The 17,647-nt window shown below is 46.5% G+C and overlaps 2 protein-coding genes across 3 annotated transcripts; both read right to left on the minus strand.

The window, feature by feature from the left end:
• Window positions 1–718: 718 nt before the first annotated feature.
• Window positions 719–4,741, minus strand: UFC1 (ubiquitin-fold modifier conjugating enzyme 1). 2 transcript variants are annotated; one of them, XR_014506138.1, is made up of 6 exons: window positions 4,572–4,741; window positions 3,322–3,389; window positions 2,557–2,620; window positions 2,135–2,211; window positions 1,527–2,028; window positions 719–1,157 (listed from the first exon to the last, which is right to left on the minus strand). XR_014506138.1 is itself a non-coding variant. In XM_083418679.1 (6 exons), exons 1-6 carry the CDS (start codon window positions 4,692–4,694, stop codon window positions 907–909), a joined length of 495 nt encoding a protein of 164 aa, XP_083274805.1. In that variant the 5' UTR covers window positions 4,695–4,739; the 3' UTR covers window positions 719–906. The 2 variants fall into 2 exon arrangements, 1 of the variants encoding a protein (XP_083274805.1); XM_083418679.1 differs by having other exon boundaries at window positions 719–978; window positions 1,938–2,028; window positions 4,572–4,739.
• A 3,024-nt stretch (window positions 4,742–7,765) lies between these two features.
• Window positions 7,766–13,706, minus strand: APOA2 (apolipoprotein A2). Its single transcript, XM_083418699.1, has 4 exons — window positions 13,507–13,706; window positions 11,267–11,348; window positions 9,790–9,940; window positions 7,766–8,018 (listed from the first exon to the last, which is right to left on the minus strand). The coding sequence occupies exons 2-4, from the start codon at window positions 11,316–11,318 to the stop codon at window positions 7,904–7,906; spliced, it is 318 nt and encodes a 105-aa protein (XP_083274825.1). The 5' UTR covers window positions 11,319–11,348; window positions 13,507–13,706; the 3' UTR covers window positions 7,766–7,903.
• Window positions 13,707–17,647: the final 3,941 nt, after the last annotated feature.

Genomic DNA, 17,647 nt, shown 5'->3' on the forward strand with positions numbered 1-17,647 from the left:
CAGAAATCGTGCTCCGGCGGCGAAGCAGCAGCAGGAGGCCCCATTGGATAAATTGGTGCTTCAGGTACAGACCTCTGGAACGAATTAAGTACTTAACCTGAGGTACCACTGTAGTTTGTCAGTTCGTAATGCATTTGGATACCTCTTAAGATATCATAACCCAATTTTGCTTGATGGTTCTGGAGATCAAGGAGCAGGTTTTTCTCTATGGCTACATACAATCAAATGCCATTTTGAATCAAGATTGCGGACTGAAGCTTTCAAAACTGCACCAATATTTGCCACCAATTTCAAAACCGCACTGATGTTTTGGGTATCTTAGAATGCGTGAGCAGCGCTATTACTGCTAAGCAATGCAGACATTTGCCTTCAACACCTCTTGGTTTTCACCTTTGTTTCAATGTTATTACGTTTTTAAAGGGTTGTATCCAGTGCCTACTCAGAGCAGACCCATTAAAGTTAATGGGCAGCATTAACTTAGCTCTATTAATTTCACCGGTTCTACTCTAAGTAAAACATAGTTGGTTACAACCCAAGGTCTGCTTTTATTGCTATTTTTAAATAAATATTCCCTATCATTTTATGTAAACCATCTAAAGTTTTATTTTCTGATGAAGTGGTGTATCAATCTTTCTCAATAAATAAATAAGATTTGCCACAACAGTGCGTTCGGGTGGCCTTTCAAGAGACAAGCAAAACAGCAGCTCTGAGGAAAGGCTTTCTTTTCTTTTCTTTTTAATTAGTGAGTCATGTTCTGTGGATCAGTGGGAAGTCCGGGGTTCAGAAGTTACACAGAGAAGCACAAAACAAAGTCACTGGCACATGTTTGAGTCTGCAGCTGTTGATGGTTGAGGCCTAGGAGAACAGCCGAGGCCTAGCCTCCACCCGCAGGCCGCACAGCCTGCCTCATTTCTCCTTGTGCTCAATCTGGCCTTTCGATATCAAGTCTGGGATCTCCACAGCCAGCCAGGGTCCCAGCTGCAAGACAGAGAGAGGACCGTCAGGAGGCCACCAGGGCCGCTTCCCTTCCCCTTCCTTGGCCATGTGACATACTTGACAGAGAATAGCCCTCTCCTCCATTTTTAGGATTGTTAAACAATATTTACAATTACAAGGCTTCCCAGTTCACATCCAACATATGAAGTTGCCTATCTAGGCTCAGTACAGTGGTGCCCCGCAAGACGAATGCCTCGCAAGACGGAAAATCCGCAAGACGAAAGGGTTTTCCGTTTGCAGAGGCGCTTCGCAAGACGAATTTCCCTATGGGCTTGCTTTGCAAGACGGAAATTGACGAAAAATTTTGAATTTTTTTTCCGCTCCAAAACCCCTTTTCCTGAAGCGCTAAGCTGCTAAAAGCATTTTAGCAGCAAAACCGCTAATCCCTTAAGCCTAAAAAAGCCGTTTTTAGCCCTTAAAATGTCAATAGTGCTAATAGCGCTAATCCGCCAATGGGCTTGCTTCGCAAGACGAAAAAACCGCAAGACGAAAAGACTTGCGGAACGGATTCTTTTTGTCTTGCGAGGCACCACTGTATTATTTACAATAAAGGTGAGGAACCCATTTTTCAGCCTGAGAGCCACATTCCCTTCTGGATGGCTTTCTGATCCTAGCCTGCCAGCTGATGCGGAATGAAAGATCTGGCCTACAGACCAGAATAAGTTCCCCACCCCTGATGTATCATGGATACAACTGACACGAGCTCTGTTCCACAAAAACCAATGCAATGCATTTCTTCAACTTTAAGAAACTGGAAGACTCCCGTGTTGTTTTCATGCTTTGATACTTATTTGCAGGACACAGTTTTTCAATCAGAAGGTTTGCTGCCAATGCAATTTACTCATTTGACAAGATCAGCCCTTTGGGGCTTACTAAATGATGTCCCAAGCAGCCCAGTCAAACACATGTTCTGCACACACACTCTCACACCTACAACTCACCCCCAAGGCCATGAGATGAGCCAGCCCAAATTTAGGTACATTCCTGGCCCACAAAGGTTTGAAGTGGTCCGTCAGACATATTTTACCGCCCCTGCAAGAAGACACACAGAGGTATTAAGATGGGGCATTAACAGGACAGATACAAGGGGAAATTGTGATCTAGACCACACCAAAAATAGAGGAGGAGAGCATCTGACCTGTACATTTTTGCTGTTTTCCCATCCAGCTCTGGGATGGCGATTTCCGGTGCAGTGGATGGATATGTTACCGGAATCTGCAAATGGGGTTTAAGCAGAGCTTAATACTTAGAAATCCTGCATAGGCTGACCTAATTAGCCCTCACCAAAATCCACAGGTAGCTGACCATCCGACGGTTTCTGAAAACCATTTCATTCCAGCCAGCTTTTTAATTGAACTCTGACTGTATAGCTTTAACTCATTTTCAGTCACATTGCATTGGGTTTCTTGTTCACTGCTTACAGGCAACTGTGATTAAACGATATACAAATTGTTGAAATAAAATATATAAAAGTAAAGGAAGCAGCTCTCACACAGAAAGTGAGGAATGAAAGGCAGGAGGGCCAGGAAGCCCAAAGGAGGGCACGGGGCAAGGACTCACATCAAACTCAACAGCAAACTCATACTTCAGGAGGTTGTGAATGTACCAGCATTTCCCAAACCACCTGGCAAGGAAAGAAAGAGAGATAAGACAAAGTTACATCTCCTGTCGCACTAAAGTCACATCCACATAATAATCAATATTAATATTACTATTATTATTGCCACTATCACCCCACCCTTCACATCAAGGTCCCAGGGTGGGTTACAGCAAGTAAAACAGTGTTAAAAACAGTTTAAACAACTTACAGAAATAAAAATATACATCCCAATTGCCAAAAGCCAGGGTAAAAATGTGTGTCTTCAACATTCTCCAAGTGCTGTAGAATATATTCACAATACATGTAAAGCACTACAGTGGTACCTTGGGTTAAGTACTTAATTTGTTCCGGAGGTCCGTACTTAACCTGAAACTGTTCTTAACTTGAAGCATCACTTTAGCTAATGGGGCCTCTTGCTGCTGCCGTGCCACCGGAGTACGATTTCTGTTCTCATCCTGAAGCAAAGTTCTTAACCTGAAGCACTATTTCTGGGTTAGCGGAGTCTATTAACCTGAAGCGTATGTAACCTGAAAGCGTATGTAACCTGAAAGCGTATGTAACCTGAGGTACCACTGTATTGTGCCACTTTAACAGTCATGAAGAATACCAGGAACTGTAGTTTGTTCAGAGTGCAGACCTCACAGAGTTATAATTCCCAGCACCCCAAAACAAACTACAGTTCCCAGGATTCTCCACAAAGTTTTGGGGGTCTCCCTTGTACTCACCTTGTGCCTTCCTTGTTGGACTCTAGCCTGAACCAATCGTTATCAGCGTTCTTGTTGTTTTCCACATACTACAGAAAGAATCCATAAAATAAAACAGTCAGCAAAGTAACCTCCATAGCATGATGTCTGTAATGAACATTTTTTGAAAATCTGACAGAGGCAGGTTACGGATTATTCCTGCAGCTGTATATTTAAAATAACCCCTCCCCCCCACACACATACAGAGATTTCTGGGAACTGTAGCTTGTTAAGGGTGCTGCGAATCATAGCTCTGTGAGCAGTAAGCAACAGATCCCAGGGTTCTTTAGAAGGGTGGGTTTATTTATTAAATTTAAATCCTACCCTTCCTCCCAAAGGAGCCCAGGGCAGCAAACCTACCCACTTTTTTTTTTTTAAGTAAAACTGTTAAAATGTTACAAAAGTAGTTACAGTTAAAAATATAGTTGTTTCCCCCCCCCCCCCAAGATCTCATCTCAGTAAGCTTCCAGAAAACAATTGGGGCGTGGGGTGAGAGAGAAAAAGAAAGGTGAACTCAGACACAAGTGCTGGGTGTGTTTACTCAGGAGTGCCATCCGCACAGAGCAGCGTGCGGAACATGGCACTTAGGTTGGTAGCTTTCCTGGGCACAAACCCTCCTGAATCACAGTACAGTGGTACCTCGGGTTAAGTATTTAATTCGTTCTGGAGGTCTGTTCTTAACCTGAAACTGTACTTAACCTGAAGCACCACTTTAGCTAATGGGGCCTCCTGCTGTCGCCGTACCGCCGGAGCACGATTTCTGTTCTCATCCTGAAGCAAAGTTCTTAACTCAATTTCTGGGTTAGCGGAGTCTGTGACCTGAAGCGTCTGTAACCTGAAGCATCTGTAACCTGAGGTACCACTGTACAACCATCTGGCCGGGGACCATCAGTCCAGGACGTTTCGTACTACAACTCCCATCAGCCCCAGGAAACATAGCCAAAGGCCCTGCACGGTGGGAGCCGTAGTTCGAAACAACTGGCAGGCGTCGGAGTGGGTGGAGGCTGGTCTTCTCAGAAGCAAGTCCCACTGATTTCGATGGGGCTCACTCCCAGGGAAGTGGCAACAGCCCTGCAGCCTCAGGCCCCGCAAGTTTCTCCTATTGCAGCAGCACGAAAACGCCTGACTATACTTGACCATCTGAAGCCACCGTAGTGCAGCGGAGTCGCCACCGCAGCCACGTCAGCCTTCCGGCACATAGCTCCCACTCCTCACCGCGAAGGACCACGTACCTTAATGAGCGCCTGGTATTCCTCCTTCAGCCGCTGAATCCACAGCTCCTTGTCCCGCGGACCCGCGTTCGTCTTCAGCAAAGGCAGCTCGGCCACTACCCGGCGAGTAGCCTCGTCCGCCATCTTTGTTGAGGTACGCAAACCGGAAATGGCTTCCCGTTGGGCAGGGCGAGGAAACGTCGGACGTTGTTGTCATCCTTACCCAGCACGTGAGCAGTTGGGCGGAAATGGATCGCGTGACGCTTTCCCCAGCATGATTGTTGAGGGCGGAAATAGAGTGTAGGGCGGGGCGGGGGAAAGGAAGAATCGTAGAGCTGGGAGAAAAGAGTTAGAGGCTCCATGTAGGCTGTTGGTGGAAGTTGTTTCTTGCGTGGCTTAATTAGGGCGCTGTGGTTTCCTTGGATTCCACTTTTACCCAACATCAAAGGACTGGGAGAGCGGACGGATTCCTCTCCGCCGCATGCGCTTGGAGCAGCCAGCCTCACCCCAACGCCCGCCAGATCTTTTGGACTACAATTCCCATCAAGCCCCAGTCGTCGTGTGGTGGTTGGGGCTCATGGGAGTCGTAGTCCAAAACTGTAAGCTCTCCGAAATCTGACGTAAAGGGACCCCTGACCATTAGGTCCAGTCGTGGCCGACTCTTGGGTTGCAGCTCTGTTTACAGGATGATTGCCTCCCTTTGAGAGTTATATAGTACCATTAGGCACACATCCATCTTTTCTATGTGTTTGGTTTGACATTTTTCTTGCAGTGATTACAATGACCTATAGCTAACAAGTAGTATTCATTTTATTTTATTTTTAACCCATTAACCTCCCTCCCTCTGTTAAATAGTTCACCTGGGTTGCTTGTCACTTTTGCCACCTCACTTGCCTGCCTGCTTTTCATCAAGCTGCAGTTGCCATGGCCACCTATTGGCATCCACAAGAACCGCAGCGTGATGACAGCCTTACATTTTTACATATACTGTATAGCAGTGGTTTTCAACTAGGGTGCCTTAAATGATGGTCAGGGGTGCCGTGGGCAACCTGGCCTCTGTCCTTCTTTCCTTCCCCCCCTCCTCTGCTTCCTTGTTGCCTCTCTGCCTCCCCAAGGCTTGCCCAGCTGTTTGTTGCAGCAGCCCTGGCTACAAGCTCCTCAGGCGAATGGTGACTCTGGGGCTGGCCAGGGGGTGCTGTTTGCCAGAAGCTGAGGCAGCCTTGGAGTAAGTGAGCAAGCAGGCAAGGAAGCCCAGCCAGCCAGACCACCAGCCCTTGTTGTTGGGAATGGACAGTGTGAGGAGGCACATCTCTTTGGGTCAGGGGGCAGCTCAAAGATTGGGGAGGGCAGCAACAGAGGACTCCCAAGGAGAGGGGAGAGGAGAGGTGGCTGAAGTCACACACCACAAGGGGGGGTGTTCGGGGGAAAAAAGCGAGAGGCTGCCAGCCTCACAGGGGTGCCACAGAAAGAATGTAATTGGTCAAGGAAGCCGGAGACTCAAAAAAGTTGAAAATCTCTGCTGTACAGGAATATACATAGAGAATTAGAGAGTTGGAAGGACCATGAGGGTCATTTAGTTCAACCCCCTGCAATGCAGGAATCTTTTGCACAATGTGGGGCTCAAATTAATGACTCTTAGGGCTGCCATACGTCCAAAAAATCCCAGACATCGCCGGGATTTGGCTTCCAAAAACGGCTTCCTGGTGGAATTTTCAACGTCCATTGTAAATGTCCGTAAAAACCTGGACATATGGCAATCCATATTGTAAGTGGGTGTCTTTGCTGATTTTTATTTTTTGCCAAAAAAAAGCTTAACAACTTTGACACACACACCACTCACTTTTGTGACTGGATTTTCACTTTCTGAAATACAGCAACCCTAACGACTCTGAGATTAAGAGTCTTGTGCTCTACTAACTGAGCTATCCCTCCCAGCAGTGTATTTTAAAGATGTTGCTTAATCCCGTTTGTAAACCACACGAGGTGCTTCCATTTTAAACCGTGTGTGTTTTATATTAAACAAACGGAGCGTTTGCTGGATCAAAGCAAACTCTACCTTAGTGAACAATATCTTCAGAGGGCAGTTGCAGTGGTGAAGCTGCATGTTCCGCTACCAGGGGCGGAGAGCAGGCGGGGGGGCATGGCACACGTTTTGGGGGCGTGGCGCGCCACCAGGGGGGGCGTGTCACCAGTGGCGTAGCGTGGGGGGTGCAGGGGGGGCCGGCCGCACCGGGCGCAACATCGGGGGGGGGGGGCGCTCACACTCGCAGCTCTCTGCCCCTACCTGGCTCACTCACTCTCTCTCACTGCAGTGCTGGCTGTGCGAATCCGATCCGAGCCGCCGGGTCGCCGCCCACTGTGGAGGGGAGGGTGCCAGGCGTGCGGTGCGGTGCGGAGAGAGAGCGAGGGACTATCTGGGGGAGGGACAGTGCAGCGGGAGGGGGGGCGCAAATTACTTGCCTTGCCCCGGGTGCTGACAACCCACGCTATGCCACTGCGTGTCACATGTCGGGGGGGGGCGCTGTGATGGCACCCTACTGGAATAATGGTGCCAGGGATGGTCTGCTCCCTCCACACCCCTGTTCCTCCGCCAGTGGACAGTTGTCTTCAAGTCCTGCTTGCAGGCTTTCCAGAGGCACCCATCTGACCGCTGTGGAAAAGAGGAAGCTGGAGGAAACAGCCCTTTCCTCTGTTGGGGGGGGGGGCTCTTCTTGTAGCATTGTTCAGAATAGACCCTTCAGTGTACAGTGCCAGTCTACCTCGGGATGTGTATTAAATGTACTGTATTTTTAAGTGTATAAGACACCCCCTACTTTTGAGGACCCCAAATTTAGAAAATGGGCATATACACTATCCGTGTATAAGACGCCCCCAGATTTCTAACCTTATTTTAAAGTTTAAAAAAAAGCCCTAGTATTATACACAGAAAAGTACTTTAAATGTACAGTGCGGCTTTTAATCAAATGTTGTTGTTGTTTAAATAATTGAAGCTCATTACAGCAGCTTGAGGAACAGCAAACTGGGATGACGTACCAGTGGGTACATGGTATACAAGAAAAAGATGAACATGGAGGGGGCTTCGGGGTCCCCATTTGGCACCCACCCCATTGCTCGCCATTTTAAGTGGAGTGGGCACGCAATATCTTGCGCTGAGCCTGCAGAATTTGGATGCTCTGCCTGTATCAAAACCCAGACACATGTACACATGCACACACTTAGAGAATAAGGCGCCTTTATTACAACCAGAGTGAGATCCAGCCAGTCTTTGGATTACAAGAAGGTGCTAGATTTTCCCTCATTTCCTTTTCAGCAGTTGATGAGGACGGAGCCTCTCTGAACGCAGCTTCCACTCTTTACTTGGTCTTTTTCTGGATGGTACTCAAAAGGCTGGAGAAGAACTGGGTAGCCTGGTCCCTGAGTTGTTCAGCGACAGGAGTCACATGCTCTTGTGCCCGCTGCACGTAAGCCCTGTCAGAATGAATAAACGGACGAATAAAAGAATAGGTGGATGAGGCCAAGGGCTTCCCTCTAATCCAAGCATCCCAGTACTCGGCCCGCCAGATGTTTTGGGACTACAACTCCCATCATCCCTAGCTAACAGGACCAGTGGTCAGGGATGATGGGAGTTGTAGTCCCAAAACATCTGGAGGGCTGAATTTGGGGGTGCCTGCTCTAATCCTATCCATTTCCAAAAGTGATATGACAGACACTTTTGGAAAGCCAACAAGCAGAGCATGAAGGCAAATGGCTCTCCCCTTCTTTGGTAGTCCTCAGCAGCTGTTCTTTGGATAGACTGCCCCAGGGCATGGGGGTTCCATTCCTAGCCATATTGCCGATTATGAGTTAATTAATTACATATATATGCCCAGATTGCTTCTAAGCAGTTTACAAAACGTAAGAACCAACTGCACAGTACAGTACATGCAGTTTTCAGAACGCAATGCGTTCCTCAGGAAATCGTTCGTTAGGCAAGAGTTTGCATAACGACAATTTCCATTATTTCCCATGGGAACATTTCTGATCCGTGATTTGTTCAATCTCTCTTCTCTCTCACTCCATGGTTTCATCCTGAAATAGCCGCAGCCAACCAGCAAAAGAGAGACAAAGGAAAAACTGATTTCTCCCTTCTCTCTGCCTGTTCCCCTTTTCCATGCTTTCTGCCCCAAAATGGCTGCGACTGACCAGTAAAGCACAAACAAGTAAGGAAGTGGGCAAACTCCAGATGTTCCGATATCTGAATCAGCTGTTGTTTGGGCATAATTCTTTATATTTGGAATTTGTAGATAAGGAGCATTCCGATAGCGGGACCTGTGTGTATTGTTAAAATACAGACTAATTGTTTAAAATTCGGTGTAATTTAAATGCATGGTAAAACAATCCAGCTGAAACATTAATATATAAATGACCGTAATTAACATGTGCAATGAAACAATCCCATTAAAATGAAACTGCAATTAAAACAAGAGGCTCGGGCTGAGAGAATAAGGGAATGCCTGTATAAATAAGTGACTGCGAAAGCCGGCAGCATGCCAATGCAGATGGAGCATCTCATATATCAGCAGGGAGATTGCATTCCACAACACTGGTGCCATCAGGGGAAAAACCAGTCTCTGATTCACCACCAGCCAATAACCATCAGGCCTTGGTAAAAGTAACCAGGTTCCATGTGTAGATTTTGGTGCCTTTATTGAGCAGTGGAGGGGAAGGTTACCTGATCCAGAGTTTTTTTTAGGATTGTATAAAAAGGGTCCTCACCCCATTTCAGTTGAAATGTGATTGGATCTGGTGCTGTTTCATTTACAGTGGTGCCTTGCAAGACGAAATTAATTCGTTCTGCGAGTTTTTTTATCTTGTGAATTTTTCGTCTTGCAAAGCACGGTTTCCCATAGGAAATGCATTGACGGTTTTAAGAAAAAGGCGCAAGACGTTTTCGTCTTGCGAAGCAAGCCCATAGGGAACTTCGTCTTGCGAAGCAACTCAAAAAACAAAAAACTCTTTCGTCTTGCGAGTTTTCTGTCTTGCGAGGCATTCGTCTTGCAAGGTACCACTGTATATGAGTATTTGATCCGCTGTTTTTGCCTTGAATCAAAATATTGCCTCTTTTGTACAAGTTTTATTTTTAATACTTCATCTCCTTACCTGGCCATGCTCAATCGCCTTTCGTTTCTGAATTGTTGGACTTTTAATAAAAATACATTTAAAAAGAAAGAAAGATGTGAGTGGGGGAAGGAGCTCTTACATTGTCTGGGCCTTGAATTCCTCTATCTTCTCTTGTGGCACGAGTTCCTTTTTGAAGTAGTCAGATAAGCTATTAAGGTAGCTCTGCACTTGCTGCACGACATCAGAAGTCTCGGCTGGAGCCTGTTCCGCTTGCCGCCTGACCACAGTCCCTGCAAGGACAGGGGGAGACTCGTAAACAGGGGGTCACTCGACAGTAGGAAGGGGAAAAGCCATTAACCATGACACCCTCTTAGTTCAAAGGGAGCTGCCTCATAATGAATCAGACCAACTAGCTCAGTATCATCTTCAGTGACGCTCCAGGGGTTCCTCCCAGCCCTACTTGAACGACAGGAGCGAGCCAGCAGTAAATCACATAGTGCATGTTGGAGTTAAAGCTTTATTAGCAAGAACAGGATCTGCAAAGACTTGGCTGAGTAACAGGCCAATGAACATAGGAACCCACCTCCAGGTTTTTTGTCCCCGTGAATCAGTTGCCAAAACTAAAGGTTCCTGCCTCCCCACAATCATCTAGGTCTCCTCCTCTCCCCCCCCCCCCGCCAAGCAATCGGAGACTGAGCTGGCATGCAGTCTGTCTTTGCTCCTTCCACTTCATGCCTCTTCTGGTTCTAGGAGACCAGAGTTTGTTGCAGCAAGACGGGGAGTCACCCATGACTCTTCAGCAGCCTGATTCATCTCTGCCTCTTGGCCTCTCTCCTCCAACTCTCCTGCTTCTGCCTCTGATATTGGACTTCTGTCTGCCACAGACTCTCCCAGCTCACTAAGCCCTGTTACCCCTTCAGTTCCCAGCACCTCCTCTTCCTAGTCTTCTCCCTCTCCTCCTTCTCACCACTCATTGTCGTCCCACCACCACTCCCTGGGCTCACGGAGATGTCCTTGGGGACTGAACCAGGGACCTTCTGCATGCAAGGCAAATGCTCTACCTAGAGAGCTTCAGCTCTGCTCCTCACGCATGCAGTATCCCCTCCTGTGTCCACACTGTGTCGTTCGAAGTTCAGTCCCGATGGAACAATACCGGAGAAAATCGAATAAGTGGAAAACAAACACCCACCCTCAACGGTTGCCAATGACCTGAAGGAGAGTCTCCACCCCCATCGTTCAGCCCAGACACTGAAATCCAGCACCGAGGGCCTTCTGGCGGTTCCCTCATTGCGAGAAGTGAGGTTGCAGGGAACCAGGCAGAGGGCCTTCTTGGTAGTGGCACCCACCCTGTGGAACACCCTCTCTTCAGATGTGAAGGAAATAAGCAGCTATCTTATCTTTAAAAGACATCTGAAGGCAGCCCTGTTTAGAGAAGTTTTTAATATTTAATGCTGTATTGTTTTTAACACTTGATTGGGAGCCGCCCATAATATTATTATTATTATTATTATTATTATTATTATTATTATTGCAAATTAAGTTCCACCTGGAAGCACTCTTTGATTCCCTCACGATATGCAATGAAGAACGCTGCCAGCCCCCTTGTCCCACAGTACCTTCCATGCAGCAGACGCTGACCAACAGGATTGCGAGAGCGAACACCTTCATTTTGGCACTCTTGGAGGACTCCTTTACTTTCTGGGGGGGAAAGGGAGGACGGGGAGAGGTTGTGAGAAAAGAGGTGAGGAAGCAAGACCAAGCCCGCGCACCCTACGGCTTGATTGGTACGCACTATACCTTTAAAGAACATTCAAAGCACTCCCCACCCCCTCAAATAATTCTGGGCACTGTAGTTTGTTAAGGGAATTACTGGGAATTGTGTGAGGGGTGAATTCCTGTGCCCAGGATTCCTTGATAGAGATGATGTGCTTTGAGGGCATTGTGTGTACGCAGGCTACACCCACAGTGTACATTTGACATGTGGCTCTCCTCAAAGAATCCTGGGAATTGTAGTTCGTTAAGAGTTACTGGGAACTGAAGCTCCATGAGGGGTCAACTACAGTGCCCAGAATTCTCTGGGAGGAAAGAATGTGCTGGAAACCAGTAGTACTCAAAGTGATGGCCCACAAACCATGGGCAGTCCACAAGCTATCTGCTCAAAGGCCACGTAAACCCTCCCACAGCTCAGGTTGGGTAGGAAGCTTCAGAGACCAAATATGGTGCCAGCCCCTGGCACAATGAGGCTGGGGAAACACGATGGCCCACCATATCAGATAGTTTGATAGAAGCATTGCTTTAAAGGTATAGTGCAGGGTTGTCCAAACTTGGGTCTCCAGCTGTTTTTGGACTACGATTCCCATCATCCCTGACCACTGGCTCCTGCTAGCTAGGGATGATAGGAGTTGTAGTCCAAAAGCAGATGGCGACCCAAATTCGGGAAACCCTGGTATAGACTTAGTTGGCCAAGTGAACTCTCAGGTTTTTCGTGAGGCAGGTTTTTTTGTTTGCTTGCTTGTTAAATACTTTACTGCTTTAAAAACAAAGAATATAGTAAATATGTGAACTTTGTGAACAATTCCCCCCTCCTCCCCAAAAAACGCTTCACGTTTCCTGCCCAACCGCATGGCACGCTTTAAAAAACCCAAAACTTTTCATGAGGACTAGAAACTATTGTATCCCTCCTTTTTAGTCAATGGAGAGCAGCCATTCTTGAAGGCTGCAATTCCTGTGTTAGAGAAGAGGCTGAACAGCTAAAGGTGTTGGAAGAGGAGGGGGGGGGGACAAAGGGAGGAGAGAGCTGTACCCATCTACGTCTACCACCCAGACGTAATAAAAGTAATTTAGAAATCCCAAACTCAGAAAGGTGGCACAGCATCTTTCTAAATGAAAAATTAAAATGTGGTGTTGAATATGGAACAATAGTAATTTCACTTCCCTTAGTTCAAGTGCTTACGCAGCCAGGTTTGGACCAGTGTAGAGGTTTTTTTGACCTTTTCTTAAAAAAAGGAAATTTGCCAAAATCTACACGGGTTGTCATATGTCTGGATTTTCCTGGACATTTAAGCGATTTTCGCCCGGACACTTTCTGATTGCCAAATCCCATCTATATCTGGAAAATTCAGGACATATGGCAACCCTAGCACGAGGGGGTAATATCAGCAGGCTAGGGGAGACCCCAAGGTTTGCAAAAATAAAGAAAACATTGTGGGCAGGGGAAGCCTACAGGAAACACCAGTAGCAGCAGTTGAGGACTGAGAATACAGACTGACTGTTGGGAACGGAATGGATCCGGTTTATCCCAAATCAGAGCACTTCACGCTGCAACCCTTTGTTGCAGCCTAGCAGTAGCCAAACAACAACTACTGTTAGGGACAGCCCCTCTGTTTCACATTTGTCACCAGCTTCCTTCTAGATTTTCTACTTTCCCATCCTTCTACTGCTCCACCCTTGACACCTTCTTCCCCTCTTGAGAACAGGCTAAAATTAAACTGGGGCAGTTACCCCCAGCACCACAGCGGGGCTTAATTCTGTGCTTTGACACCCGTTGCACAATTGCCACACCTCAGACCCATATGAACACCCAGGAGAGTGTTTTTTTCACCCACCCACTGAAAGAACAAGTGCCCGCACACATCAAGGTTTCAAGAGCAGGGCTTGTGGATTCACTTGAATTCTGCCGTAATCCATAAAAAAAGTCAAGCTCTATTAACAGAAGCTCCACCGGTTGGATTTCTGCCTGTGTCACATAGCTGATAAAGTTTCAGAATTTCTGCCAGGGGGTAAAGTGACAATTCCATTGCTCCACCCCACCCCAAACCCTTTCTTCTTAAATAAAATAAAGTCAATTCATTCTTACCCAAAAGATCAATTACAAGGAGCCAGTCAACAGAGAAGTGATTGCTAGTTTGAGACTGTAGGCTCTTATATAGGGCATCAAAAGACCAGCCTGTTTCACCCAATCTATTCTCCCTATTGATTGGTGCTTGCGTCCCGTCCGGTCCCTCCTCCTCCCCTTCAGCCTGCCACCACATCGACTGTCCCTCTTGGAAGTGCAATGTGCGATTTCTGCAACTGCTAACTAAGGCAATTCCCATGTCAACAGCTTCGGGGTCTAAGGGTTAAGTACACACAGAGGCCCACACTTGCTTCAGTGATAACATTTAGTGTGGGCAAGGGAATCGTGGCCATATCAGAGTTAATGCAGAATGCAAGCCCTGGCTTGAGGCAAGCGCCCTCATATAAACCTTTGGTGCAGTCACATCTAGAGTAACGTTTGCAGTTTTGACTTCCTCCTTTTTCATGATCCTTGCCTACCTTACAAGGACGTTGTGTAGGGATAGTAAGAACAGAAGAGCCCAGCTGCAGTGGATCAGGCTAAAAGCTGAACGATTGGTATCCAGAAACGTTACTGTCTAATAGCCATAAACATCCCTTAATTTTTCTAACCCCCTTGTACCGTCAAGGAATCACAAGAGTTTTAACTACCGTGTTTGTTGCTCTATAAGACTCACATTTCCCCTCCCAAAAAGTAAGGGGAAATGTGTGTGCGTCTTATGGAGCGAATGCAGGCTGCGCAGCTATCCCAGAAGCCAGAACAGCAAGAGGGATTGCTGCTTTCACTGCGCAGCGATCCCTCTTGCTGTTCTGGCTTCTGAGATTCAGAATATTTTTTTTCTTGTTTTCCTCCTCCAAAAACTAGGTGCGCCTTATGGTCTGGTGCGTCTTATAGAGCAAAAAATACGGTATATGCTTCATATTGTCTGTCCACTCCTTAATCTTCCAATTTTCAGCTCCATTGCATGATTCTGAGTTCTAGTATTACACAAGGAGAAAAACTACCCTGGCCCCACCTGCACTAAACATTTAAAGGAGTATTCAAGGAGTATTTAAACAGTCACGTATTCCTCCCCCCCCCCCAAGAATCCCGGGAACTGTAGATTGCAAAATGCACAGAGAGTTATTAGGAGACCCCCCCTCACAACGCTACAGTTCCCAGAGTTTATCCTGAAGAGGGGTTGATTATTAAACCACTCTGAAACAGTAGCTCTGTGAAAGGATCAGGGGTCTCTGAAAAACTCCCAGCATCCTTAGCAAACTGCAGTCAGTTCCCAGCATTCCTTGGTTGGGGGGGGAGCCATGTTTGTTTAAAGTAATACAATACAGCTTTAAATGTAAAGTGCAGAAGGAGCCTGGCCTCAAATTTGATTCCCCCTCAATAGAGTAGTGTTATACATCTTTTCTAAGCTAAAACACCCCAAACCCAAATGTTGTCATCGTTCCTCACAGAGTGGCGGCTCCACCCACCTGAACATTTTGGCTGTGATTTTCTGAACCTTTTATAAAAACAACTGAGGTGGGGCGACCAAAACTGAACAAAGTGTTTTGTGTACATAGTACGTGTTAAGTTGTGGGCGAACATATCAGACGACACAGCGATTCTTCCAAAGCAGCTCTTTATTTGTAAGCTGGAACAGAACTGAACTGAGGAGCTCTGTCAGCCTGCTTATATAGAGCTCCACTAGAATGCAACAGTAACCATTTTCTGTAACTAGCCAATCACTGAATGTCACTTTCGATCCTTCATTTGCATACAAACTATCCAATCACTGAACGTCACTTTTCGATCCTTCATTTGCATAACTATCTACAGTATCCCCCTGCTGGCCCAGGGTGAGAACTTCAGTACAGAACAGTAAGTTTGTCACATGACAGATAAAAATGATGCTTCAATAAGTTTAACGACTTAAAAATAAATAAACGGTCCTGACAATAAAAAGAAACAAATTCTGCATCTTTCCCCTCAACTCCCCCCATTCATTTCCATGCCAGGAAAAGTTTTATCTTGCTGAATTTGCCAACTGTGGCTGCTGTTAAAGGCATGGGAGCTTTGTTGGGGGTGGGAAGGTGGCAACCCTGGCATCTCCTGCAGCTGAACTGGAGCAAGCTCTGCTAAACAATTCTTCGTTTAAATGCTGTGTGTGCACCTCTCGTGCTAGAATCTTCCTCCCTCATCAGTTGCCAGCTGATGAGGACGGAAGGGGGCCTAGCCTGCTCTTGTGCATTTTAAAATAAAGTGGCTCTCCAGAAATCCACAGGGGGAAGTTTTTTGCCCCTTCACCTGCAAACATAATTGGTGCATTCTGCACCAACATTTAAGGCACTATGATGCCACTTTTAAAAGTCATGGCTTCCCCCAAAGAATCATGGGAGCTGTAGTTTGTGAAGGGGGCAACGAGTTGTGAGGAGACCCCTAGTCCCCGCTCAGAGCTAGCTACCATTCCCAGAGTGCCCTGTAGCAAGCCTACAGTTCCCATGGTTCTTTGCAGGATGGCGTGACTGCTAAAGTGGCATAAGAATGTTATAAATGCATCCTGTGGATGTGACCATTGGCTGCCCACATTTGGAGACTGATATGAAGTAGGCAGCACACAAAACACTACCAAACCATTCTACGTTCTAAATCTTATATTAATAATCCAAAAATTGAGAGAACAAGGTACAAGATCTACTACAAAAGACACAAACAGAAAACTCATTCAAATTGTATCCAAAAGGGAGATTCGGTCTTTAAAGTTTCTTTAGCCAGGCTCCTGTAGATTTCAGTCTACAACGAGAATTGGCAGCATAAAAGGTCTTGTCAGCTCACATGAGGCTGGCCAGGGTTTAATGGCTGGGAGGTGAAGGACAGAGTTTGGCTCTAATCTTATCGCTGGACATTAACCTCCAACATGTCAGGTTGACTAATAGGGGCAGATGTGGAAGTAGACAAAGGGGGAAAAACAGTGTCAGCAGAAAAGGAAGCCGGGAGTCCAGGACGTGTAAAGAGGTCCTTAAGAAACTCAGTAGACCTGGTCTGTGGGGGGAAACCTGTCAGGCAAACAACTACCCCCCCCCCATTAAAAAGGTAGACAACAACAACCAAAATCCAAATCTTTGGCGTCTTTCCCTTTGACCTCACATGGAATGTGCAACTGTAGTTTTGCTTGAAGTTGCAAATAAAGGTTTTATGGAGGAATGGTTTAACCCAGTGATTCTTAAGCCCCCCCCCCTCTGGGCCACACTTTCAGAATAAGAATTAGCTTGTGCCACACTGATTTTTTTATTGGTAGCAAATACGTTGGGAAACAAAAAGAAACAGCAACTAGCAGTGCTTGATTTAGAACATACGGTAGAACACAAACTACCTTTATACAGTGGTACCTCGGGTTAAGTACTTAATTCATTCTAGAGGTCTGTTCTTAACCTGAAACTGTTCTTAACCTGAAGCACCACTTTAGCTAATGAGGCCTCCTGCTGCCGCCTCGCCGCCAGAGCACGATTTCTGTTCTCATCCTGAAGCAAAGTTCTTAACCCAAGGTACTATTTCTGGGTTAGCGGAGTCTGTAACATGAAGCGTATGTAACCTAAAGCGTATGTAACCCGAGGTACCACTGTAATAGGATCGTGGGACAGCCAGAAAGTATGAAACAATGCAGCTACATAAGGATCACTCCCAAAATATAATTATAAACAAGCCTCTTACATGTGTACCTTAAGTATGTATACAAACTCAGTGAGAGGTGTGAGCTTCCAGTTTAACTTGATGCTCCTGCTCTCATTTTGAAAAGATATCTATCCATTTCCTCCAAATAAAAACAATTATTTTGGTACTATGCTATGTTGAAATGTTTCTTTGCTTGGCCTTGAACCTTCCCACCACCTCTCCTGCCACACCAGTGTGGCACACCAAACCCTTTGAGAACCACAGGTTTAAGTAATTTGCTCTTCGCAAAGCTGGCTAAGGGCCACCCACACCTGTGTTTCAGGTGGGTTGTGAATCCCAAGTGCCTCCCTTAATTCCCCCTCAGTCTTACAGCGTTTTCCTCCAACTACTGCTGCCCTAGACCTTTCTCCTCTTCAAGTCCAGAGATTTCCCTTTGCGATGGATGTGGCTTTGCTGTTCGGATTTTTCAGGATACAGGGAATTTCTGGGTTTTTGCAGGAGTGGTTCACAATCC

This window comes from Podarcis tiliguerta (genome assembly GCF_965153285.1).
Source record: "Podarcis tiliguerta genome assembly, chromosome: 16".
Classification (NCBI taxonomy): Eukaryota; Metazoa; Chordata; class Lepidosauria; order Squamata; family Lacertidae; genus Podarcis; species Podarcis tiliguerta.

What these genes read in the sequence shown, in the direction of transcription:
- APOA2 (XM_083418699.1), bottom strand. Translation starts at nt 11,318, where the DNA reads ATGAAGGTGTTCGCTCTCGCAATCCTGTTGGTCAGCGTCTGCTGCATG. An exon ending in CAGCGTCTGCTGCATGGAAG is followed by an intron (nt 9,941 to 11,266) that starts GTACTGTGGGAC and finishes CTGTCCTTGCAG; the next exon opens with GGACTGTGGTCAGGCGGCAA. An exon ending in GAATTCAAGGCCCAGACAAT is followed by an intron (nt 8,019 to 9,789) that starts GTAAGAGCTCCT and finishes TCATTCTGACAG; the next exon opens with GGCTTACGTGCAGCGGGCAC.
- UFC1 (XM_083418679.1), bottom strand. Translation starts at nt 4,694, where the DNA reads ATGGCGGACGAGGCTACTCGCCGGGTAGTGGCCGAGCTGCCTTTGCTG. An exon ending in AGTTTGCTGTTGAGTTTGAT is followed by an intron (nt 2,212 to 2,556) that starts GTGAGTCCTTGC and finishes CCCCATTTGCAG; the next exon opens with ATTCCGGTAACATATCCATC. An exon ending in CTCATCTCATGGCCTTGGGG is followed by an intron (nt 979 to 1,937) that starts GTGAGTTGTAGG and finishes TCTGTCTTGCAG; the next exon opens with CTGGGACCCTGGCTGGCTGT.